General features: G+C 44.3%; 1 protein-coding gene across 3 annotated transcripts in view; it reads right to left on the bottom strand.

Moving 5' to 3' along the window:
- Positions 1-26,832, bottom strand: part of esyt2a (extended synaptotagmin-like protein 2a) — a 58,220-nt gene extending 31,388 nt beyond the window's left edge. For 2 of the 3 annotated variants that reach the window (XM_083928432.1, XM_083928434.1), the window contains exons 1-6: positions 26,693-26,832; positions 24,987-25,374; positions 8,954-8,995; positions 5,690-5,824; positions 4,303-4,379; positions 2,411-2,483 (exon numbers count right to left, since the gene is read on the bottom strand). In XM_083928432.1, coding sequence (XP_083784558.1) covers positions 2,411-2,483; positions 4,303-4,379; positions 5,690-5,824; positions 8,954-8,995; positions 24,987-25,367 — 708 coding nt within the window. In that variant the 5' untranslated portion in view covers positions 25,368-25,374; positions 26,693-26,832. The other variant, XM_083928433.1, reaches the window with a different exon arrangement.
- Between the last annotated feature and the right edge of the window lie 912 nt (positions 26,833-27,744).

The raw sequence follows: 27,744 nt of genomic DNA, 5'->3' as shown, positions 1-27,744 counted from the left end.
ACGTGACTGATCATTTCCTGAGTGAATGTTCCCCCCTCAGAGCCGTCTACGCCGCTCTCTCAGTGGCTGCAGTGACTCAAACCTCAGATATGCAGAGTGCCCGTCTGCAGCACCAAATTTGGTCGTCTCTCACTCTGAGTAATCAAATACCAACATTTTGCTCATCGAAATGGGCGCAGTGGAAAGATTGAGGATAACCTTTTGTTTATGCCCGCAGCCCCTCCAGCCTGAAGGAGGAGGATGCTTTACAAATCATCTGCAGCAGATTATTAGTGTCCGGATCCACTTAACCAGAAGAGGAAGCTCTCTAACTGACGGGAGAAAACAAGGAAAGAGTTGATGCAGTGTAGCAGCTAATGAACGTAGACCCTCTTTGAGTGTGACTCATCGTACATGACAAGCTGTGAGTTAACATCTTCAGCAGCCTGAGAAAAGCCGACACTCAGCCCGAGACTGCAGATATAAGATTTAAGCCATGCACAAATTTAAATATTGACTCTGCGAGTGCACACTGCCATTTCTAGTCCCCACGCTTCTCTCCACTCACTCACTTTCTCTCCCTCCCTTTCTCTGATCTCTGAACAGCAAATATGGCCTGATGCTCTGCAAACAGTCGAGTCTCCTTTATCAGTCCTGCGTCAACACATTATGTAAAAGGGACTCTGGGGAGGCCACGGGTTAATACGGTGCTCATGGTCGAAGGAATGAGGGCTGCCAATGATAACATCTGTCTGAAAATACTGTCTCTTTTATCCTTTATAGACCCATAAAATCCACATTAATATGCTTGTCCTGTGGTTCAAGTTTAAATATTTGGTCTCTGCTGCAGAAACAACTTGTCAGTTATTATACTTTATCAGTCAATTTACAGAAAAATCATTATTTTAATAATGGATTACCGTATTTTTCGGATTATAAGGCGCAGTTTTTTTCATAGTTTGGCCGGGGGTGCGACTTATACTCTGGAGCGACTTATGTGTGAAATTATTAACACATTACCGTAAAATATCAAATAATAGGCGTGGCTATTATTTATCTCAGTCACGTAAGAGACTAGGCGTATATCGGCAATCGTCACACACACACAGGGGCGGGTCATTGCATAAGTGCATTGAAAAAAAGATGCTAGCTGCTAATGCTTGAGCTAAGCGGCGCATTGTCCACCTTTGGAGTTGGTGGAGTTGTTCAGAAGTGACACCGAGGAAGAAGAGTTCAGTGGATTTAGTGATTAGCAGTGACAGAGTGTTTGGTAAACGTAGAGCATGTTCTATATGTTATAGTTCTGTGTGATTAGTGACAGAGTGTTTGGTAAATGTAGAGCATGTTCTATATGTTATAGTTCTGTGTGATTAGTGACAGAGTGTTTGGTAAACGTAGAGCATGTTCTGTATGTTATAGTTCTGTGAATGACTCTTACCGTAATATGTTACGTTAACACACCAGGCACGTTCTCAGGTCGTTGTTGATGCGTCATATAACGTACACTTATTCAGCCTGTTGTTCTCTGTTCTAGTTTTATTTTAAATTGCCTTTCAAGATGAAATGTCATTTCTTGGTGTTGGATTGTATCAAATAAATGTGATAACATATAGAACATGCTCTACGTTTACCAAACACTCTGTCACTGCTAATCACTAAATCCACTGAACTCTTCTTCGTCGGTGTCACTTCTGGACAACTCTGCCCACTCCAAGTAGCAGGTAGAGTCTTTTTTTTCACAATGCACTTCTGCCATGACCCGCCCCCGCCCAATTTTGATTGGTTGACGTGTGTGTGTGTGACGATTGCTGATATACGCCCAGTCTCTTACGTGACTGACATAAATAATAGCCCGGGCTATTATTTGATATTTTACGGTAATGTGTTAATAATTTCACACATACAGTAAGTCGCTCCAGAGTATAAGTCGCACCCCCGGCCAAACTATGAAAAAAACTGCGACTTGTAATCCGAAAAATACGGTAATGTTTATTTTCCAACACTGAATAACAGTTTGCATAGAGTTGGAGTAGTATGAGGATGTCTAACTCGGGCAGTAACACACGAATACTTTCATTACCAGTAAACCTGTTGATTGCTTTTGTGATTGACTGATTATTAATATTTAAAAATAGGGCTGTGTGATATGACGATACGTATTGTATGATGATAGGAAAACGTCTTTTCAAAGTTTGCTCGATTGTTTACACCGGAGACCCAAAATTTCTCATTGTTGCCTGATGATGAATAACAAAGAATCATGAACTGTCAGAACTATTGACCGTTCATTTTCTGCCAACAGACGATTCAGTTACTGGTACTGTTTGCATTGTGTGCTCTACGTGACCCTGGGAAAACAAACCTGCACCATGACATGGCATGAAAAGTACGGATAGCACTCAACGTTGTACATCCACACTGCAGTATGTACCTGTATGCTTTTGATTCCAGCTCTGCAATAGTATTTCTTGATGTCCACGTCGATTTCTGTATTCCCGACAAAACTGAAAGGAAGAAAAAAAACAATCAGAAGATCAATGTTATGATGTGAAAGTGAGGGAAGTAAGAAGGGAACGCACTGGTAACTGGTTAATGTTAATGTAATCTTAGTGTTTTCATCAGTAGTAGCCCAACAGTGACTAATGAAGAGGTAAATATTATATTAAATGTTCATATCGGGACGGGCCATATGGCCAAAGCCTTATACCGCGGTATATATAATTTAGTATTCAGTAATCGTTCTGTAAATTTCATTCAATGTTTACCTGAATTCAAATGCAAGAAGAAGAAGAAGAAGAAGAAGATGAAGATGAAGATGAAGAAGAAGAAGAAGAAGAAGAAGGAGAAGAAGAAGAAGAAGAAGAAGAAGAAGAAGAAGAAGAAGAAGAAGAAGAAGAAGAAGAAGAAGAAGAAGAAGAAGAAGAAGAAGAAGAAGAAGAAGAAGAAGAAGAAGAAGAAGAATTTCATGTTACACACACAGGCCCGAAATACACACACATGCACAGACAGGACCTATATACATGTAACTAATGGAGAGATGTTAGAGCGAGGGGGCTGCCCGTGACCAGCGCCCCGAGCAGTTGGGGGTTCGGTGCCTTGCTCAACAGCACATCGGCAGTGCCCAGGAGATGAACTGGCACCTCTCCAGCCACCAGTCCACGCTCCATTCATGGTCCACACAGGGACTCAAACCAGCGACCCTCCAGTTCCCAGCCAAGTCACCAATGGACTGAGCTACTGCCGCCCTTAAACGACCCCAGGCTACTGCGGTACCACCACACAGACCTCTACGAAGGTGGCTCGGATAGAACAACTCAGCCAGACATTTCTCCGATGGAGAAGGAGTTGGATGTTGGAAGTTTTTCCATATAAATGAACCTGGCTGCTAGCGGACTTCCTCCGCTCATATCTTAATCCTGACAGAGCATTTATATCAGCCTACCAATTTTGAAACAATGCAGTCTAACGTGTTGTGCCAAGTTGCCATTACGACTTTGTCTCTGCACCGCTGCAGAGCCTGCACCACTCGGTGTGTGTGTTTGTGTGTGTGTGTTTGTGTGTGTGTGAGGGGAGGAGAGGAATGAGACAGTAGATGACAGCATAACGCAGGACAGAGTCTCACGCTCAGCTGAAATGGGAACGCTGTGCTGCAACACCCGTCTCTTGGTTTTATCAAAGTTATTCATATTTAGGATTCTGTTATACTACAGTATTAAAAAAGTCAAAGTACCATTTGAAATATGTCCTAGTAATTAAGTTAAGAGTGAAGTAATAGCTGGCATGTAGTTGCCCCACCAATGTTTTACCCCTCCGAAGCATTTATATTGAAATTTTAGGAAAAACGAATTTATTGTGATACTGGAACTGAGCGTGTTTCAAATTATACCGATATCAATGTTAGGCCATTCTGTAAATTCAATTAAGAAATAAAATAACTCTGCATTTGATTACCAGCCTCGACAGCGATACTTGGGGTTGTTTGACCTTTGTGAGTCTGTGTGTGTATGTGTGGTCCTAGAGACACCTGCTGCAGGAACTACCAGAGAAGCATTTTGTCTATTTGTCTGTGTCTGTGTGTGTGTGTGTGTGTCTGTCAGTCAGTCAGTCAAGGGGCCTCCCCACTTAATGGCCCTGGCCTGATAACAGCGTAAGAAACTACTGTATTTGCTCTACTTTCACTGCACATCATTGTTGCCTTAGGTCTTCTCATGGGATTGTTGACAGTAAGAGAAATATGGAATATCATCAGCCTTATCTTTCATGAACTATATCTGATCTGCAGTAAAGCCATGAGTTTGTGAGTGTGAGACGATGACCGTGTACCTGATCTGCAGATCCATGATGACCTGCCTCTTGTCCACATTCTCCGTGTAAACTTTGACCCCGTTCACCCTCAGTGGCTGCAGTTGACACAGATATGGCAAAAATGGGTACAAGTGAGAAAATCTCTCAAATCTACAACCTTACCTACACACAGCATGATGTTCTGCTCTGAAATGTGAGCAGAACAAGGCAAACAAAGGACAACCTGGGACAAACTGAGGAGGGATGTGTTACATCACAGAAAAAGACAGAGTAGAGAACTCAGTTCAATAGCGATGAAGATGAGAAAAATACACACCACTAACAGTCCAATAACAGATCTAAACACATACACACTACAGAAGCTATGAGCTATGAACTGTATTAATGAACCACACTGGTAATTTTGCATGTTTTGACCCAGTACATACAGACAACAGATACTTCGTAATACTTTTATAAGACATTTTCCTAATTGTACTGAAGTATATCATATTTACTTTTTGCTTTTGTTGTTGCCACCTGGAAAAGTGCTAAAACACAAAGAAGTGTCATAAGCCTGGGAATGTTCTCATGTGTCCAGGTCATCGTTAGCCTCATAGCAATTTCAGTCAAAAGCAACTGGACTTGGTTATTTGTCTAGGAAGACGTTTCACCTCTCATCCAAGAGGCTTCATACCAGTCCCAGCCTGGTCCTGGTCCTGGTCCAGCCTGGTCAGATGCGTACATGAACTGATGAAGCCTCTTGGATGAGAGGTGAAACGTCTTCCTAGACAAACAACCAGTCCAGTTGTTTTTGACTGAAATTACTTTGAGGATGGCAAAGAAGTGTCAATAAACTAAAGTGTCAAACTATTAATTAACTGCTAGTACTGTATGTACTAAAGGATAACTTTGGATCTTTTGTAATGGGGCCGTATTAGGCAATGTACTGCTGTTGACAGGACCACACATTAATCATCACCATCTAAAATATTCAATATCAGTTTAAGTGTTTCCTTTTTTAATGTTTTTATTGCTTTCCCTCACTGCCAGACAGCCCTTTCTGATGGGAAACTAAAGCTGTAGACCAGCAACTCCCATTTTCTGCCCGGTAAAATTGATATCATTGTCAAAGGAGTCTGGTGGCTTTGTAGAGATCAATATAACAGCTTCAGCTCCCTGCTGGAGAGGGCTGTCTGACAGAATATAAAGAGGTGAAAATAGTCTAAATATAGCGCACACTTAAGTATCTAAAATATGTGTAGCTGCGTCCCCGACCACAGCAGTATATTTCTAAGCTTCCATGTCAGTGCTCCTGTCTGCTTCTCCAAACTGGGACCGTGTGCCTCATACAGCCACACTTCAAAAAAATCCAAACTATCCCCATTACATCATCGTGGCAGCCTCGGTGTTGTTATGTCGTCACCTTGTCGCCCATGTCGATCTTGGTGAAGCAGAAGGAGCTGAGATGAGGGTTGGCGCCCTTCACCGCCGGCTCAATGCTCTCTCTGAACAGCTTGTCCACAAACTGGCAGATGAACGGCCACATCTGCTTCACCGTCTGAGGCAGAGAGAGAGAGAGGGAGAGGGAGAGAGGGAGAGAGAGAGAGAGGGAGAGGGAGAGAGGGAGAGAGAGAGAGAGAGAGAGAGAATTAGACAAACATAAGTCTGAATCCCAAGTGATGGGGTTAAGACGTGTTTCAGGTGCCACATCCTTGGTATCATTGTTAGTTGTTGATAAACCCCTGTTGTGTGTTGGAGAGGGACTTCTAATACACTCAACTCCAAGGAGGAATATTTCTCTTCTTAATTGTGGGAGACAGGGAATCATCTGGTATTTCATCAGTTAGAGACACTAGAGGTGGTGTTGCAATATTTTAATGCTGTTAAATGAGAAACGGGCAGCTGCATGATTATGAGACAGACACAATGAGTGCATGAGAGACTTATGCAACAATAACCAATGTAAAACAGCCACGAACTAAAGCCATACTGTATACTGTGGAGTAATACAGTTTGAAGAAACATCATGGGCATTATTCATGTATCTGTGTGTGCCACAGCCACACGCTGGCACTGTGAGTTCAGAGGGTTTAGTCTGCTGCTCAGTGACCCGGAGAAAGCTTTGAAGAATATTTGCAGGCTGAGGTGAGAGACGAGACGAGACGGCAGGGATACGTGAGCCAACAGGCAGGAATGTTCTCACCTGACATGCCACTTTTTGGGGTGTGGTCTGTCAGCTGTTTGTGTTTGTGAAAGAGCACTGAGGAGCTGATCGTTCTGTTCTGACTGTACTGAGCACTGTTCCCTGTTGTTCAGAACTTTGTGGTTTGTTGTGGTTCTTAAGTCCTACATTATACCTACTACAAATCAGTATTGTCACTGTGAGCATGCTGAGATTTACACACAGCATGAGAACTTTTATTTATTTTTGTTCACTTCTTTATTCAAAATCCCCCCTCGTCTTTACTTTCATACTTTATTTTCATTAAATATTATTTTAAGGTATACTTTAAGTTGAAAATATACTTTTTTCAGTTGTTCTTTTGTTCATTTTGTGTGTTTTTAATTTAATTTTTCACTTATTAGGGCCCAAGCAGAGAACTATTGTTTTTGCAGGATGGTGTTTGTTTGTTTTGTCCTTTATCAGAATCTCAGAATCAAAATCTTCTTATTGTCTTTGCACATAGTACAACAAAATGTCATGCTTCTTGCCTGTCCATACGTCATCACACCGTAACACGTCACAGGCATTGATGACGTCATCGCGATGCGTGGCTTTGTTTACAAATCTTTCCATAGACCTCGGAGATTTCCCCGGAGATTTACATCATGGATTCTACTCTTGATATAGGGAAACACGATGCATGTTTTGTTCATGTTCCTTAATGGCATGGCGGCCATTTTGTTCTTCTCGCCATTAAACTGTAAGTAGCTCAATTTTCAGCATCATCACAACTGTTTTATCAGAATCTGAACACAGTGTAGATGAAATGAGAGAATATTCACACAGATATCCTGCTTGGCCTGCCCGCACGGAGCTGATGTTATTATAACGCCACTCTTTGGACCGTTTCTTCCTGTCCGACTCCTTCTTGTTGCAAGTTTCCAGCAGCATAGACACATCGTATTGCATTGAACTGTCAGAAAAGCATGCAGCATTGATAAAAGGAACTGATAAGCTCAGAGGCATTCGATTCAAGTTCTGACTCCAATTTGTTACGGATTCTCAACTTGAACTGGTTCTTAATTCCCATCCCCAATAACAAGGTTTTATGCTGTTGTGTATGTGTGAAAATACAGAAGGATTTTATTGAATCCTGACTGGAAATCAGAGGGAGTTAAAACAAAGACTTTCTGCACCTACACTGACTCAGTCCTGCCACATCCCCAATCCATCACATACCTTCAACCCCTTCCACTGAGGTGCAATCAACTGTAACTAATAAGCTGACGAGTCACAAGCAATGGTTTGAGGGCTTGTCTTGAAAGGGGAATTTTACATCGAAACCTCGTCGACTTTGAAAGAGAGAAAAGTATTCCTCTGATATCACCAAGCTAAAAGTGAGGCATTAAAGCTCTCACGGTCGCTCACAGCACTTTATCTTCAGTGGCTGCTCAGTATAAAATGCCAGTCAGCTCGAGTTATCACCTATCAACCCCTCAATGATAAATGATGACAATTCTGTGCTTTGGAGGGGCATAACTCCTTCTTATTGCCTCTTTAAATCAGGACCTCTGACAAATGCAACGTGAAAACCACTACGTCAAGTTTGGACATTAAAAAATTGTTCATCAACATCCAATAATTTCTTAGTGGAAGTCAACTTGAACATTTACAGTGTGTGATACAATCTCTCTCTCTCTCTCTCTCTGTATCAGGGCGCACTTACACTGTCCTTCCACACCACGCCCCAGGTTTTAGGGTACTTGTCCCCCCTCCCTCTCCCCCCGCTGGCCAGCCCGTTTGTACTCCCACTACCTGGGCCTCGCGCAAATGCTTCTTGCTGTCCATACGTCATCACGTCGTAACACGTCACAAGCATTGATTGACGTCATCGCGATGCGTCGTTTTGTTTCCAAATCTTTCCGTAGACCTCTGAGTTTTTGTGCGTCTTGTCGACTGTTTTTGAATCTTTTCATCGACCAAATCTGCAGTAAACACTCCACCTCCGCATCACACCAACGTGAACCTTTCGCCGCCATTGTTGAAGTTGTTAAATGTCCACGCATGGTCCCTCCTTCTATTTTCTATGTCCGAACAGGCGCACAGAAATGACGTCAGAACCGCCGTAGGCGTCGTGCTGGTGCTCGTACACGTGCGCACGCTCGTGCTCGTACATGTGCAAACGCGCTCTACAAAAGCCCACCTCTCTCAGACGGGCAGCTGGCCGCAGTTATGCGTGGAGCGGTTGCACTCACACTGGTCAAACGCACTAGGCTTGACCCGAAAAACCTGTTTTGGCCCGGTGCGGAAGGACAGTGTGAGTGCGCCCTTAGTCTCTCCATCTCCCTTAGTCTCTTTCTACAGGGAAGTGGTAGCACTGGGTCAGGGTCCAGCAGAGCTCCAGATTCTTATCCTATTTATATACCCTATGTGTGTGACAAGCTAACAGGCTAACATCGCCTGATGTAGAGCACAGCAGCGCGAGAGAAAAGAAAGATAAAATGAATGAATGCGCGTGTGTACCTTATTCAGCCACTCCACTCTCTCCACATCTGGATAATGGACCTGGAATAACAGATAGGAAGGCAAGAGTTAGAGTCAGGATTTCAAGTCATACAGAATTTCAATCAAAGTCCTCAGTTATTTCAGTCAAATTAGGTAAAATTTCTGTTGCTTCCTTTCACTCTTGAATGTGTGACTTAAGTTGAGGCACTGCAGTTTGCAACAATTACTACAATCTGCAGTGTCAATTCTTTGTTTCATCCGATCTCACCTCATTCTGTGATGGACTGTCTTTTTGTGTTTCAAGCGTTAAACTCTAGATTACACTTCCAAAAAGCCAATCAAATGAAATGTATAAATATATAGACTATTGTACAAAGATACCCAAGGGGGTCAAAAGTCAGAGCCAGACAAAATATGATGACAAGTCTATCTGTCCCAGGAATCCCTCCATGGCATCCTTTTCCTTAATTGAGATAACATGAGGGTTGACAGTTTTTTGGGTACACTAAACGAACTGTTTGAAAGGAGGTGCGGTTCCAGGAAGGCTTTAGTCTCTAAATGCATGAATAAGTAAATAGACTGTGTAGGAGTTCTTCCTCACTCACTGTTTTGCATTTCCTGGACAATCGGCCTCGTTCCTACCGACTAACTAACAGTTCAGTTCAGTTTATTACACATTAGAACATTTCTTTTTGTGTTTCAGTTGTCAACAGTTGTGGATGGTACCAATAGAACCGCTCCATTCTGTCTCGTTTTTCTTTCATTACCCCTCTGTTGAGGCACCTAGCACACTGATCCGACACTAAAAGGAGGAGCTACTGCAGTCTGTTGATTGGTACAATGGGGAAATTCAATTTTCACTCTATTTTTTTTTTCATGTTACACACACACACAGGCCCGAAATACACACACATGCACAGACAGGACCTATATACATGCAACTAGTGGAGAGATGTTAGAGCGAGGGGGCTGCCAGATGAACTGGCACCTCTCCAGCCACCAGTCCACGCTTCATTCATGGTCCACACAGGGACTCGAACCAGTGACCCTCCGGTTCCCAGCCAAGCCACCTGAGTCTTTAGGACAGAGAGGTCCAAGTTACTGGAATGTAACATATTAATGGGACATCTACAGTGTTGGTTGTCTACTGTATGTTTACACATGTGGCTGTGAAGTGTTCTCTTTGGTTGGTACCTGCACTAAACACAGCCGGCAGCTCCAGCAGCTGCATCTGTGGCAAAGTCACAACAAAGCAAAGGAGGTGGAAAAACAGAGTAAAGGGAGGAAATAATGACTCATCCGTCCAATAAAACTGGCAGCTGCAGAAAAACTATTTTCTCCTGTTGTAGGGTACGCAACGGAGACAGAGACACTAACAAAGCAGCCGACATGACTCAGCGTAATAGACCAAACTGGGTATGAAACACTAACTAGATGAGCAGAAGGAGAAACAAAGTGGATAAAACAGGAGAAAGGCCATAAAGGAGACCGAGGGAGATGTTTTATATAAATAAGTTGTGTTCCTTTACATCGTATTCAATAAGAATAACAGACGGCATTATAGCGTCCAGTGACAAAGCAAGGAAACTGATTCATTTCCTCAAAAGACCTGGGAACGTTTCTCGGCTTTTAGAGCAACAATGGTACTGCTTTTTTTTAAGGTGAAGAAGGACAAAGGTTTCTAAAGGTCATTCCTTCCTTCCATGTGCACTTAGCAGCTGAAAACGCTTAGCTTCCAGATTTTCTTACAAGTCTGACCCAATGGCTCACAAAGCAAAAAAAGCAGCCGAAATGGGTTTTCTCAGGAGGGGGGCTGGAGTCTCCCTTAGAGAGAGGGGGAGAAGTTCAGCATCCGTGAGGAACTCGGAGTGGAGCCGCTGCTCCTTTGCGTTGAAAGGAGCCAGTTGAGGTGGTTCAGGATCATCTAGTAAGAATGAACCCTGGGCGCCTCCCTAGGGAGGTGTTCCAGGCACGTCCAGCTGGGAGGAGGCCTCAGGGAAGACCCAGGACCAGGTGGAGAGATTAGATCTCCACACAGGCCTGGGAACGCCTCGGGATCCCCCAGTTAGAGCTGGTTAATGTGGCCCGGGAAAGGGAAGTTTGGGGTCCCCTGCTAAAGCTGCTGCCCCCGCGACCCGAACCCGGATAAGCGGATGAAGATGAGATGAGATGAGATAAGGCCTCTTGACACTGATAATGAGATATGTCAATATTAGGGCTGTATCGATGCATCACGAGACAGTTCAAATCCATTTAAATGCTTCAAGATTTAAATCAGCTGAGATGGAGAATGATTTGCCATGCCCTTATTAAGCAGTTTAAAATGTTTCAATACATTCCTGTCAATGTTTCTCTATATTCATGCTGATGGGCGACATTGTTGAAAATTCACACCATCAGAAATATCCTGAGAGTGGCGAAATACACGACACAGACATCTGCCACTGACAGCTGCTGTACGGAAGCAGTGTGGGACATCACGACACACACACACACACACACACACACAGACACAAACAGACACGCATACGCACGCACACACACACACACACACACACACACACACACACACACACACACACACACTAACTCAGTTGGAGTGTGATGAGACCCTCAGCTCATGAGACGAGACGATATTTTAACACTATTTCTAACTAATATTTTCTATACCGGCGCAGTTGATTTTAGCAGAGAGCTGTGGTGATGCTGCAGGTGTCTTTGCATAGTGCTTGTGTTAGCCGCGGTGTAGCCTACCGTACAGTACGGGAGGGCGCCGTCCAAAAGGGCCCCGCCCCCCACCTGTCACCATACATTCTGGGCTCACACAGAGAGGGTTAAGAAGCACTGTGACTGCTACCATTCGCTCGTCTCACAGAACAGATACATGTCCATGTTATTATAACGACCCACACCTAAACTTCCTTTCTTTCTTTTACCAATCATCGCTGATTTCTTCTATGGTGTTCAGGGGGATAAAGCTAACACCGAGGATATCCTTTAAAGAACAAATGGGAAGACCGACCAGGGAAAAACCAAGCAGCACCTCCCACCCTATATTGGCGTGTGTGTGTGTGTGTGTGTGTGTGTGTGTGTGTGTGTGTGTGTGTGTGTGTGTGTGTGTGTGTGTGTGTTTCTCTGTGTCAAAGGAAGCCCAGTGTGTGAGACTCACAGTCCAACTATGTCACAGCTGTTTGGAAATCCTGGCCTCCCTTTTCAGCCACACCCCCAATACAATTCATGTGTCAGAGAGAGAGAGAGAGAGAGAGAGAGAGAGAGAGAGAGAGAGAGAGAGAGAGAGAGAGAGAGAGAGAGAGAGAGAGAGAGAGAGAGAGAGAGAGAGAGAGAGAGAGAGAGGAAAAGAGAGAGGGAGAGAGATAAGAGGAGGATGGACTGCAGCCAGTAGAGAGGTCAGTCGAGGGGATCTGAGTGCTCTTTTGTACTGAGCTGGAAAGACAGAACTAGACTAGATTTTGGTGACTAATAGGTATGAATTGTACAGTCTGCAGTCATATATTAGTATTAGCCTAGTATAGGTATACCCTTGTTAAAGTGGGACTCATGTTTATGTTAAAGATACCTAATTTAGGTTGATTAGTTACCCCATGAGAGGATGCCATCAGCAGGCATTTGAATGGAAGACGCTGCGGTATACCGACTTAGCAGCTGTAGTAGAGGGGCGGGGCTGGAATGCGGAGGTGTGGCAAGCAGAGGTGGGCTGTAGGGGCTTTGTAGCCAAGTCAGCCAAAAGGCTCCTGAAGGAAGTAGGGATCAGAGGGCAGGCCCGACAAAAAGCAATCAAAGAACCTTCCACTACAGCAGACTGCAGTGCTACCGTGCAACACACACCCAGGTCCTGCGGTGGGTCAACCTTGGCAGAGGGCGTCTTGTGGTAAGAGGCTGAAACACTCAATGACGTCGAGGCACACAACTGATGACTGTGCTGGTGGCACCGCATGATCGTTGCCTAATTCCATCCCACCCAAGAGAACATTCATTCATTCATCTTGAACCGCTTGTCCCTGTCGGGGTTGTGGGGGGCTAGAGCCGATCCCAGCTGACATCGGGCGTGAGGCGGGGTCCACCCTGGACAGGACGCCAGTCTATCCCCAAGAGAACAGCTCCTTCAAATTCCAATAAATTACAAACATAACCCATAAAATAGTAATTTAGAATATTTCTAATTTGACTTGGCTTTCCTGCAACTGAAATCAATGTGGCTCCAGAACAAGGTACCCGTTGTGCTATGGAAACAATACACACAATCTTAATGTTAAGAGGATTCCTCCCAAGAACTACTATTATTCCACTATCGAACTGCTTGTGCTGGTGTGATCGCACTTGAAGAAAATAAATGTGTTGTTGAAAGCCCTTTTTTCTTCCAGTGTGCTTCGACAGCATGTTGTGTGTTTCTTCTTTTCACTATGAGCCCTGTGACAAGCACAATTTCCCTGGGACAATATAGTTTGAATACATTTGAATGGAAACAGCAGCATCGTACCCTGGTCCCCTCTCAGCCAGTGTAACAGAGTGGTGACCTGACTTCAGCAAACCTACGTATATCTACCCCCTAAAGTAGATTTCTGACATTCTCCTGTGATACCACAAGATCATTCTGTGGGGACAGAGATTCCCGCAACATGGAAATATTATTCATAAAATCAGACCTTTCAAACCAAAAGAAACATGAAGTATAACAGTTTGCCAAGTTGCTATCGTCCTCACCATTTACTCGGATGAGCTGGCGGGCAGCTCTAAGATCTCCGCTGCATTACTGACTTTCAATTTTATCCTTACACTTTATTTTGGACTTCCCGATTTGCCCCGTAACGTCTTTAGAGACAGTTTTCTTTTTTCTTCAGGACGTCACCTGAATAGAAAAGTCTCTCCTTTTTGTTGAGCACACAATTCGACTCCAGTGGACGTAGCGATATTAAAGTTATAATCCGTAAGATTTTCCTCTAGTTAACTGTCCGTTAAGTTTCCATCAAAGAGTGGTGATTGATCATATGACCCACTAATGAAAGCAATTGTAAATTTCCCGAACGGCCGGTCCGGGGCCGAACCGGCCGGCGGTCATATTTCAGATGTCAGTTACGATCATGGCTGTATTACATGATTGCACAGGGGACACAGAGTGCCTCCAGTCATGATGGTGATGAGGAGGAGGAAAAGGATGAAGAGGAGAAGGAGGACAGACAGGAGGAGTATGAAGCAGGAACCCGTAAAGGTACAGTGTGCAGTAAGTGTAAGTGCAGTGTGCAGGGCTGGATAGATACTGCATTTTTTTAAGGCTACAACGTTTTTTTAATGACCATATCGAAGACATCGTGCCCCTTCTCTCTTCGAACCTCGTATCAGTGTGGAGCATGTGACGGCATCACGCAGGTGAGAGCAGCCAATCTACTGACGTTACACATCAGACACTGTTCAGTGTATGCGGAGTAGCACATCTATCTGATTCAGAGCAGATACAGATGTTTCATTCTCAGTTGTGGTCAATATCTGAATGTGAGAGCGAAAAACACTGTTCGAATTGACTAGACAGGGTGCCCGCTGGCTCAGTGGTAGAGCGAGCAGTGGCTAAATGGGCCCAGGTTCGATTCTGACCTGCGGCCCTTTGCTGCATGTGATCCACTCTCGCTCTCCACCGTTGCCTGTCGATCTTCAGCTGTTCTAACTAATAATAAATCGTAATAAAAAGGACAAAATTCTGGAAATGAGTCTGACATACAGTGAACCCCCACTAATGAATGTGCTTTGATACGGACTAAATCAATGAGGACATGAAACAGTGTGTGTGGCTGTGTAAAAGGGAGGAGACAGAGAAACGACAGAGGGTTTGTCGAGGAAAACGTGCCAGCGAGCGTGTTAGGTTCACACAGTCAGTAACCACGGTAACTGAGCCAGAGTTTCCACTAATCCTTTGTTGTGAAACAGGGCTCAGATTCAGTCTGGCAGAGAGTTAAAGGTACAGTATAAAAACAGTTTTTACTCAGCCAGCTGCACTAAACATGTGCCAACATTTAATTAACATAGATATCAAAGGAAGGTTTAACTGGAGGACATATAGTTTCAAGAGGGATGGTCGACTGATATGTTTTTGTGAATTTTAATGCAACTTCCTCCCATCTCACCTGCAGAAATGCAAGTTTACATGACGTTATTTAACACTTACGGCCGTCCAATGGAAAGGAGTGGAGAGAAAAGGACAAGCTGCTCGAGAAAGTGCATGAAGCTGAAATTTAGTACACATGTTTGGAGGCATTTACATCCATTTTGAGTCAGGATTTATCCTTAAGGCGTGTGTACAGTATAAAAAGGGCAACAGTTTGTACTCCGTTCAGCAGTAAATGTGGATGTCAACACACACAAACTTTAATCCAAAAGTCATTATCTTGTTTTGAATCAAACGTGCTGGAGTTTTTAAAGAAAACATTGAAAACATTTGAGTCAGACTGGAGGTAAAATCCGAAACAGAGCAGCACAAGGCCTTTCTGTTCCTCCACATTGTTTCCATTTTTGGCGGCGGAGCGGAGCCCTGCCCTTTGGCACATCAAAAGAACAGGGAAGCCCCACCCATGCCCTGTCATGTCATCAGTGCACAGAGAGAGAAGAAGAAGAGAAGGTGGAGAGACACAGAAAGAGGCACAGAAAGTGAGAAATAGTAACTTTCCACGTCTGTCTTTTTAAAGGCTGATGACAAAGTGGGATCGTTTCAAAGCAGGTCATTTTAACATTTAGCTGCCCACGACAAGGTTGAACTGAGTTGGACTGATATTTTCCAGCACGGCCCCAAAGTCATATTCATAGTTACACCCACCCACACCTACGGGCCGCCCTGTACAGCCCCGTAATTCATCTGACGGCTTCCACACCTACAAACAACACAATAATCCAGATTCGTTCTGTAGTTAAGTGAAACACTAGAATTATGTGTCTGCAGTCTAGGGGTGGGGAAAAATATCAATTTATCAATGCATTGCAATTTTCCAATACAAAATGGATTCAGAAAATCCTGAAATTGATTGTTTCTGTTGTAATGAAGCCCTAGTCTAGTGGGGGCGCTGTGGGCAACGCCAATGTGTGATTCGCATCGTATGGAGGCCCAAACACAGTTTCTGCAAACACAATGGCGGCCGAAGCGAGTCCCAGCAATTGAGTTATGTCATGGATGTACTTAACCAAACCACGGCCTTTTTTCTAATCCTGACCAAGTGGATATCATGTCTAACCCTTAACCCTAACCCTACCCCTTGGTGTTGTCAGTGCTTTGCCAGAAAACACTTCCAGCCGGCGGCTTTTAGAGGTCGACTTCCAGTCATCCTTTTACCATTTTCTGTGCAGAGCTTTTTTGTGCAGAGCCTGTTCATTGAGTAATTTTAATAGTAATAACATTAGCACCTACTATCGTTTCTTAATTTCCGTTGGAGTCAGTTTGTTCTTTACCAGTGCAAATATTGCACACAGTATAGTTTGACAATTATCAGAAGCTACTCTACAGAATCAAAATCGGATCGAATGGTAAAGAATAATAAATAAGAATAATACAGACATCATTTTGGCAAAAAGGGTCAAAGGTTAATATACAAATAAGGTCCATTTAAGCTGTTAAAGTCAATTATCCAGTTAAAATACTGAACATACCACTGGAACTTGGTTGCTTTTGTTTTTCTAGATTCATACTTTTTAATTAGACGCCTATATTTTATAGTTTGTCAAACAAACCAAAAACCTCAACATCACTTTATACTCTGGTGACTTATGATGGATACTAGTTTGAATTGATGGATTGACTTATCAATGTAAATAATAGGGGTGTCACAATTACATTTGACTTTCAATTTTAAGGCCATGATTTGATTCAATTTGAGATTTAGATTATCTTTCAGCACTGACTGCTACGCCCTTGTTAAGACTATCCAGGCATGATTTGTAGAGATCAAAAGATTTTAAAAAGATAAGCTACATGGTATCTAGTGTATGTGTGCAATCGGTTCTTGAGTAAATAATGGTGTAAATGGTCAGGGCATACGTAGGGAAGGGTATGGATTTGATTTACTTAATGTGCCTGTTATGTTTACACCTGGTTCACCTTTGCTCCGCTCTCACTTCTTCTGATTAGATTAAGTGTGATAAAACAATCCAAATCAATCCAATGCCAATCAAACTACTCTAAACTCAACTGGTAATACCAGGAAATAGCTTCTTAACACCCAAAGTAGTAGTAGCTAACACTGTACACTGGCTGCACAAGTCCTTTGTGCTACTGCAACGTCTTCTTATTTCTAAGATATCTAGTCAACACACTGAGTTCTGACGCTCAAATATCAGCTGTTTATACTCCCACAGGAATGTAGTTTTACTATACAAACCTGTGGCCTACATGCTGGAGCCCCATATCTCATGTCAAGCATTGCTAATCACTTATGATCCAGAAAGGTTGCACACGAGAGACTTGCTCTACTTTACTTTGCTCTGTTTGTCACAACTTTATGATTTTCCAGCTCATGTGGATCAAAGGATTAGAGAGCAATTGAGTAATGAGGGTTGGACACACTGAGCTACAGACTACATGAAAACAGGGACTGAACACACAGCGTGAGGCTTCTTTCCAGAGTACATGCAAGCAAATTCACAGAAGGATTGTGCAGCTTTTGCAGCCACTAAACCTGCACAAATGAGACAAAAAGAAACTGACTAGCAAAGCACCCACAAAGTAACGTCTCGGTGTACCTGTGCGGTAATATGCATGCATTTGGTGCAAAGTTGGCGCCTTTCTAGGAAAATTGCGTCTCACTGCAAAAAAGTCCAATTCCCAAAGATCAGTGCTAACGGCCCCACACAGTTCTGAAATGAATGTCTTCATAGAGTTGGTGGTAAGGTTGGGCCGATGGACGCCAGTCATCGACCACTGAGCCCTACATCGTGATTCATCGTGTCCGTATGATTTGAATTTCAGTGTCATTTTGGACGAGTCGCAGCCCTGTGGACATCGCCGTAATGCCAATTTGGTTGAAATCAGGAAATGATCAGTAAGGACCTCTAGCTCACAATCTGAACTCTTCCTTTTCTCTTCATCTCTGTCATTATTCTACTGACTTTGTTCTCGGTGCAAAGGAAGCATTAATACTTTGCCACAAGGATAATTGCAATCAGATGCAAAATGATGAACAACAATGCACAATTGTTTTTTATCAGCGGTCGCAATCCATTCTTCGTTAATTCGCCCAATGTAGTTTCAAGAGTAATGCTGCATAACACCAAATATTCATGGTGTTTCATAGCATAAATTACAGAAAGTGAGGAAATTGGAATTAATTATGTATTAAAGGGGCAATTTACGACATTCAGAAGATTAAAATAGCAGCAAACAAGACGCATCTGTTTGTGTCTGACAGCAATGAGGGAGTTGTACGGTGATAAATCTGCACCATTGCCTCAGGCCTTCTTGGCGTGTTAAGTATGCGGCCCACACTGCTTATCAAGTCTCATTCTAGGTCTAGTTCCTGTGAGAGCAAGCCAAAAATGATGGGCTCTCCACCAACATCCATATTTCAGTTATGATCACAGTAGGTATACTGCTTGCAAATATATTGCAAATGTGGTTAATTTGGTAGATTTTACATACAGACTGAGTGCATGTCGGTTCTAATATTCCACCTCGAACGTCTTCACATACCTACAAGTCTGCCAATTATTTACTATCGCTCATGTGTTTATAATATCCAGGTCACAGGTCGGAAAATCCTTTTTCTTAAGGATAACGTAAAAAAAAAGAAGACGTTTTGGCAAGTTGGCGATTTCCTCAGGCAGGGACTATCGAAGCATGTATGAAGTGCGTGCATCAGAAGCCCTTGCTGGTCTAGTGGGAGATGATGAGACAGGTGTAGACTCAACAATTGCCTTTTCTTTCTTCTTACTTTTCGCCTTTAAGCTTATCGAACTATGGCAGATAGAAGTAAGCAGAAGTTGTTTTAACGCACAATCGTCGCAGTGCTTAGTATGTCCCAGGCAGTTTATGGATAACATTTTAATTGCTTAATCAATCGGGAGAAAAGTGTTGATAAGTGCCTGGCTTTTTAAATATAAACATTGGGATTTGGGACTGGGACATTTATTTAAAGACTTCATCTTGAGAGCTGCGACCGGCAATTTATAATTATTTTTGGACATTTTACAGACGAAACAAAGACACCTCATGATTATTTCAAGATGACTCAGGGACTTTTTATGAGCTTCTAATCATTGAGTTTGGAGGTTAGTGTGACAGAGGGGAAATAGATAAAGTAGCCTACTGTATCTTCTGTAAAGGACAGACTGACAGTGTCTGAGTGTCTTCCAGGGGTCAAAATTCACTGCTGATTGATTATCAGAAGAACAGGTTAAAGCCCTGACATCCTTTCACTTGTTTCTCCGTTCCCCTTTAATCAGGAAAACAATGAGATGGCAATCAGCATAGTTTGGTTTAAGCAACAAACGTCATTAGCCACGTTGTTGTGGGTTAAAATATCTGACCCAGCGACTTGATCAAACATGCAACATGAAGAGAAAAGATAAGCTTGCTGACTCACAACACAACACAACATGACGGCTGCTCTGCACAACTGTGGCTCTGCTTACAGTGAGGCTCTGTGAACTGAGCCCGAGGCTATTGCTGAGCACTGTGTTTCTCAAGGTCTGCGTGATAATGGCTGCGTTGATGGGATGCTCTGCGATGAGAGGGGGCTGTGTTTGCGTCTGGCTGGAATCCTGCCATCCACTCAGCTTCTCACAGTTTTCAGTTTTCTGGCATCATCAGCAATAAAAGACATTTTTGCAGAATGGGAACCTCTTTATTTCAGAGGCAATGAACGTGTGTAAGAGGCTTCTCAAAGGTCTAGGAAAGAGTGTACTTGATAGGTGGAAATGATTCATAATTGCATAAAAGATCATCGTAATGTTCAGAAACTTATTATAAAGACCCAATTAGGAGGCAATCGATCAAGTGGTTAGTGATAGACCGATACATCAGCCGGCCGATGTTATTTTAGGTGTATCGGGCCGATGCAGGCTGCTGCGTTCACCAATATTTTTTCCCGCCATTATTTACAGACAGGCGTCCACAGGCTGCTCCGTGTTGATGGAGATGCCTTTTTTAAGTTCAATAAATGTTCCTTTCTTAAAAAAAAATTAAGACTTGTAACATTCGTTATCATCATTGTGTCATTTTTATGATGTAAATTGAGGGAAGTAGAACTGGCGCCAAATATCGGCTCAAGAAAACCGTCAGTCTGTATCGGTAAAAAAAACGGTATCTGCATCGACCCTAAAAAATCCATATCGGTCAATCCCTCGGTCATGTGATAGCTGTGAGTAATAATATTCAGTCATATTATTATTAGAGTTATGCTGAAATCAGAGTCCGATGTCAGATTTGTAGAGTGCGTGATTCAAGACACCGCAAGAGAAACTGTATAGCAAAATAGGAGACCATACACGTTTTTCTATCGTCATACAATACATATTGTCATATCGTCATATCACACAGCACTAGTAGCATGGTGTCCAAACTGTAAGGAGTATAACATTTTTATCATGCATAGCACAAGTCTAACGGAGTGTGTTCTGACCCGGTATTGACATCCGATCCGAGTGATCCGATCACACGTGGACAGCTCTCAGTACGTCTGTTTACACGGTTGTGTTTACACAGCATACCTGTCCACACGCGCTTTCAGTGACCTCTTGTAATCTGATTCCCCCCTCCCGCTCTCTATGTAAATCAACACGGGTATCATTTCTGTTTAGGATATAGATGAACTACACATTTGAATGTAAAAATAGTTTTTGTTAATGTCGTGTGAGAATTTCACTTGTTATCTGTTATCTTATCTCACATAAATCATTATAGCAGCTGGGGCTCAGTTGGTAGAGTTGGTAGAGTCGGCCAATGACTGAAGGGTCGGATCCGCGCCATGCCCTACTTGTGTCATTGTGTCCTTGGGCAAGACACTTCACCCACCTTGGCTCGTGCGAATGTGTAAGACTGCTGTGTGTTTGAGGAGGTGGTCGGAGGGGCCGTAGGCGCTGATGAGCAGCCACGCTTCCGTCAGTCTGCCCCAGGGCAGCTGTGACGACTATCGTAGTTTACCACCACCATGTATGTCTGTGTGAATGAATGGAACCAGGACTCTGTAAAGCGCCTTGAGTACTGAGAAAGCCTCTGTATAAATCCAATCCATCATAACAGCAACTTGAGATGACTCATGAAAGAGCGATCGGCGGTTGGTGTGAAATATGTTCGGAATTTCGGGTGTATTTAATGAACATATTAATAATGACATACCTGTTGTCATACTCCAACCTCAGAATGTGGTTTTTAACATCCAATATCAATGCGGCCTGAGAGTGTCTTCACCTGTACTAAGAGCTGATCGGATCACTCAGAACGCATGTTAGTGGCAGGGGGACATGTTAGTGGCAGGTGGACATGTTAGTGGCAGGTGGACATGTTAGTGGCAGGTGGACATGTTCGTGCCAGGTGGACATGTTAGTGCCAGGTGGACATGTTAGTGGCAGGGGGACATGTTAGTGGCAGGGGGACATGTTAGTGGCAGGTGGACATGTTAGTGCCATGTGGGCATGTAAGTGGCAGGTGGGCATGTTAGTGGCAGGGGGGACATGTTAGTGGCAGGGGGGACATGTTAGTGCCAGGTGGACATGTTAGTGGCAGGGGGACATGTTAGTGGCAGGTGGGCATGTTAGTGGCAGGTGGGCATGTTAGTGGCAGGTGGGCATGTTAGTGGCAGGTGGACATGTTAGTGGCAGGTGGACATGTTAGTGGCAGGGGGACATGTTAGTGCCAGGTGGACATGTTAGTGGCAGGGGGACATGTTAGTGCCAGGTGGACATGTTAGTGGCAGGGGGACATGTTAGTGCCAGGGGGACATGTTAGTGGCAGGGGGGCATGTTAGTGCCAGGTGGGCATGTTAGTGCCAGGGGGACATGTTAGTGGCAAGTGGACATGTTAGTGCCAGGTGGACATGTTAGTGCCAGGTGGACATGTTAGTGGCAGGTGGACATGTTAGTGACAGGTGGACATGTTAGTGACAGGTGGACATGTTAGTGGCAGGTGGACATGTTAGTGCCAGGGGGACATGTTAGTGGCAGGTGGACATGTTAGTGCCAGGTGGACATGTTAGTGCCAGGTGGACATGTTAGTGGCAGGGGTACATGTTAGTGGCAGGGGGACATGTTAGTGCCAGGTGGACATGTTAGTGGCAGGTGGGCATGTTAGTGGCAGGGGGACATGTTAGTGGCAGGTGGACATGTTAGTGCCAGGTGGACATGTTAGTGGCAGGGGGACATGTTAGTGGCAGGGGGACATGTTAGTGCCAGGTGGACATGTTAGTGCCAGGTGGACATGTTAGTGGCAGGGGGACATGTTAGTGGCAGGGGGACATGTTAGTGCCAGGTGGACATGTTAGTGCCAGGTGGGCATGTTAGTGGCAGGTGGGCATGTTAGTGGCAGGGGGACATGTTAGTGGCAGGTGGGCATGTTAGTGGCAGGTGGGCATGTTAGTGGCAGGTGGGCATGTTAGTGGCAGGTGGGCATGTTAGTGGCAGGTGGGCATGTTAGTGGCAGGGGGACATGTTAGTGGCAGGGGGACATGTTAGTGGCAGGTGGGCATGTTAGTGGCAGGGGGACATGTTAGTGGCAGGGGGACATGTTAGTGGCAGGTGGGAACATGTTAGTGCCAGGTGGACATGTTAGTGCCAGGTGGATATGTTAGTGGCAGGGGGACATGTTAGTGGCAGGTGGGCATGTTAGTGGCAGGGGGACATGTTAGTGCCAGGTGGACATGTTAGTGGCAGGTGGGCATGTTAGTGCCAGGTGGGCATGTTAGTGGCAGGGGGACATATTAGTGGCAGGGGGACATGTTAGTGGCAGGGGGACATGTTAGTGGCAGGGGGACATGTTAGTGGCAGGGGGACATGTTAGTGGCAGGTGGACATGTTAGTGGCAGGTGGGCATAATAGTGGCAGGTGGGCATGTTAGTGGCAGGTGGACATGTTAGTGGCAGGTGGGCATGTTAGTGGCAGGGGGACATGTTAGTGTCAGGGGGACATGTTAGTGCCAGGTGGACATGTTAGTGCCAGGGGGACATGTTAGTGGCAGGTGGACATGTTAGTGGCAGGTGGGCATGTTAGTGGCAGGTGGGCATGTTAGTGGCAGGTGGACATGTTAGTGGCAGGGGGACATGTTAGTGGCAGGTGGACATGTTAGTGGCAGGGGGACATGTTAGTGGCAGGGGGACATGTTAGTGGCAGGTGGACATGTTAGTGGCAGGTGGACATGTTAGTGGCAGGTGGACATGTTAGTGGCAGGGGGACATGTTAGTGGCAGGGGGACATGTTAGTGGCAGGGGGACATGTTAGTGGCAGGGGGACATGTTAGTGGCAGGGGGACATGTTAGTGGCAGGTGGACATGGTAGTGCCAGGTGGACATGTTAGTGGCAGGGGGACATGTTAGTGGCAGGGGGAGATGTTAGTGGCAGGTGGACATGTTAGTGGGAACAGGGTCAGACAACCAATAAAAATGAAATCATATATCCTGAATACTGTTATCTTCTGGCCTTTTCTCCTCAGTATAACTCCAAATATCATGTATTAACAGATATTATGTGTTTGGGGATTTTATGAAGCTTGGAAATCCTAAATGGAACAATGCATTACTGAACTCATGTTTTCCATCTGTTGCCCTGCTCTAAAAAAGCTTTTGGGAAACCGTCGTGCTCTCATGAGTCTGCGCCAACACGGACCGAAGGAGATCATTTGCAGAGTTAGCTCTGACAAGCAAATAACAATGGTTTGCTCACATATACGTACTTGTTGGAATGGGAACCAGTCCCTTTGAATGAGTACACAGAGAGAATGACAGCTATGTTGATGGTGTGTGGCCAGTCGGCCTCCTCTTGCTTCACACTGGTTTCTTATTGTGGCACAGGAAACCTGACTGCACACTGACAACCGGACCATGGGGATGTATACAGAAAGTGACAACTAGAGCAGGTCTATTTGATGGCTCTCCTGCTTTACCGCTGTCAGCCTTAGGAGCCCCGTGGGCTCTCAAAGGCCATGTGTAAATTATTCACGACTCCAACGCCTTCGGGTGGTTACACAGGGTTGAAATTAGCAAAAAGAGCTTAGATCCTGGAACTCATTATCACTTATGTGACCTTTCCAAAGGCGACCCTCATTAACAAGAAACAAAGTTAGTTTTGCACTGTGGATTAAAATGGAAGTATCACAGTATTAAATGACATATCTACTTCTGGTTGCCTTAATCTGGTCTTTAAATCCTGACGTAAAGGCCTTTCAAAGTACTATTTCCCCGTCCAAGCCTCATATTTCTACAATGCTGCAGGGCTGTGCTCCCTGCTGTTTGAATAGATGTGAGTTTAAAATTGTCATTTTACCACTTTCTTATTGATGAAACTGTGTCTCACTGAAGAAAGAAGTGATTCGAAAAGGTGCACAGGTTCAACCATTGTTTGTTTTGTTCAATAGTGTTTAGACCTAGAAACAGCCAGACTTAAAGACCAGATTAACACCATGTTGACCTTCATATGTACAACACCTCTGGACCATCTGAGAAATGTCTCCCAGAGATTGTTGCAGATTATTTAGCCACAAGAAATGTAGTAAATACTGTCAGTTTTCTGGGACAACCTATGGCCTTATATTGCCCCAAACTGTTAATTCTCTCTATTTATTGGCAGTTATGTTGCTCGAAAATTGCTTTTCTCATCACTAAAACGACTGCAGTGTCCTATCCTAGAAACCGAGGGCAATCAGTAGGAAGTCAAGCGAATGTACCATGGCGGGGAATTACAGTACAGCAGTAAGTTATCCCTAACAGCCAGTTTGGCAGGCAAACAGTCAGTGTTGACATCCTATACTATGCTGGCTGGAAGAACACCCAAGGGAGGGGTGAAGCTTAAAACAGAGACAAAATACCAAGCAATAATGGTGATAACACCAGGACTGTGATAATGCTGGAGGACTTACCCATGGAGGCAGCTCAGAAGTGGGGACATTTTGCTTTGTTACTTTCTCCTCATGGTCCAGGTACGCTAAGGCACGGTTTATCCTGTAGTCCTTAGCGCCGTGGTTTTTCCTCCAGTAGAACAACGCGGCAAGTCCGATCAGAACCCAACTGAAGCTAAACTCAAAGTATCCCAAGACATAGATCGGAAAGATGATGGCGAAAGTCTTGCCGAATTTCATCCACATTTGGGTGACATCTGTCAGAGACGACTGTGGCTCTCCATCCAGGTCTTCTGGGGGCGGAGGTGGACCTATGGGGGAGCTCACCGGTGTGCTGGGCGCTGCGACAGGTCCATTTGCTCTGACACCTGGTCCCGCTGAACCCTCCATCCTGTTACTCATTTCACCACTGGAAAGACATTTTTGAGAGATATTTACAGCAAATGTTAGTGTCTCGTACAGTGTCGACTACAGTGACATACAAAAGCTGCAAAAACACTATGACACAGAATCAACAAGCCTATTCAGCATCATACATGACGTCATCATACCACTGATGTAGTGTCTTACTAGCTTCTTTAGTACCAAATTTAAATTGAAGTATAGTTATAGCAATACGGAAAATGGATTAAAGGAAATCACGCCCTGTATACCAAGGACCACAGACAGACACACACACACACACACACACACACACACACACACACACACACACACACACACACACACACACACACACACACACACACACACACACACACACACACACACACACACCAAAAAAGTACTACTCGGAGTAGTAATTAGAAATATATACAAAGAAAATGTCTTTTTAAAACACTATAATAAAATTTGCAAGTAAAGTATGTATCCCTGAAATAGATATTAGTATAGTAAAGTATATTAGTACTAACTAGATATTAGTATATAAAAAATAAAGGATACCACAGATGGGCTTGCTGTGAAGTAAAAGGCCTAATTTACTCCACAGGCTCCATGTTGATGTTTCCCATTCAACAAGTAGGCAGTAAAAGTTGGTAACATGTAAATACATTCACATAAGCTCAAATATCCCAATGTTTGATCTCATTTCTATGTGAAAACGAAAACTATTCGTTGAGTCTACAACATGGTTTCACAGCAACTGTCACTCCGGTGTATATATAATACGTCATACGAAACTCCTTTGGAAAAATGTCATATTTTTGTTGCCTGTATTCAGGGGAAAAGTGGCAAAAGCACGGACTACGAAGGTTGAAACTTTCTATATATTCAAAAACGTTTCAAACTCCTCTCCAATTCGGCATATATCCAGTAAACCTACCCGCAATTGTTTTTGGTAGAATTACAACTTTTAAAAGTGCTCCAAGCGCAATCAAACTCCACCAAAACACACCACTGTGGATGCTAACGTCAAGTGTAAAGCTAGCAACTTAGAGATTATACTGAAATATGAGTTTTTTGGTTCGTTCCTGTGTATGCCGAATAAAAGAGCACACAATAATACATCCAAAATGTACCTTAGTCATCGGCAGCGACGAGTACAATTACACCTTTAAGCGAATTGAATCTAGAAGCGAGCTCTTTTTGGACGGAGTCCGTCGTGACGTCCTCTCCAGAGTGACACGTATCGGGGGTAGGACTTCAACACCACTGCGTAAACCAAACACCAGCGGAACAACAACTTCTTCCTCTACGCTTCTTCCCGGAGCGAGCAGCACACTCACCGGTATCCGCCTGCGACATCCGCTCTCCCCGGAAAAACACTCTCAAATTCACTCCTCCAGCCCGATCCACAGCATGCCGACCGGCTAAACTCAGATAACCCTGCCTCCCCTTCGGTGGTACATCTTGCTGTGAGGGCGGACGGTCCCTCTCCAGCCTGCAGGAAACCGTCATCGCGGCAAAGGGGTCAGCCTCTGACAGGGAGGGTGCTTCGAGACACGGACACGGCAGCGGACCTGGGCGCCATCTTGTGGCGGGAAAAATGGTTTTACGAATATAAAAATGGCAATATTATGTAAATTATGGGGAAATTCACACACACACACACACACACACACACACACACACACACAACTAATGGAGAGATGTTAGAGCAAGGGGGCTGCCAGGGACCGGCGCCCCGAGCAGTTGGGGGTTCAGTGCCTTGCTCAACTGCCCAGGAGATGAACCGGCACCTCTCCAGCCACCAGTCCACACTCCATTCATGGTCCACACAGGGACTCCAACCAGCGACCATCCAGTTCCCAGCCAAGTTACCTACGGACTGAGCTACTGCCGCCCCAATATAGGTATGATTAATAATAATATGAGTCCAGGTTTGGTGAGTCTAGATGTGTCTTTAGAGTTGTTAATATGAATCCTGTCCAGGTTTGGTAAGTCTAAATGTTTCTCTAGAGTTCATTCATTTTCATTCATCTTCAACCGCTTATCCCGGGGTCGGGGTCGTGGGGGGGCTGGAGCCGATCCCAGCTGACATTGGGCGTGAGGCGGGGTACACCCTGGACAGGACGCCAGTCTATCGCAGGGCACATAGAGACGAACAGAGACAGACAACCATTCACACCTACGGGCAATTAGTTGTTAATATTAATCTTGTCCAGGTTTGGTAAGTCTAAATGCATCTTTAGAGTTGTTAATATGAATCCTGTCCAGGTTTGGTAAGTCTAAATGCGTCTTTAGAGTTGTTAATATGAATCCTGTCCAGGTTTGGTGAGTCTAAATGCGTCTTTAGAGTTGTTAATATGAATCCGGTCCAGGTTTGGTAAGTCTAAAT

The sequence above is a fragment of the Echiichthys vipera genome (genome assembly GCF_963691815.1).
Source record: "Echiichthys vipera genome assembly, chromosome: 15".
Lineage (NCBI taxonomy): Eukaryota > Metazoa > Chordata > Actinopteri > Perciformes > Trachinidae > Echiichthys > Echiichthys vipera.
Note: the sequence above shows the minus strand (reverse complement) of the source record. Positions and strands in the feature narration are given on the sequence as shown.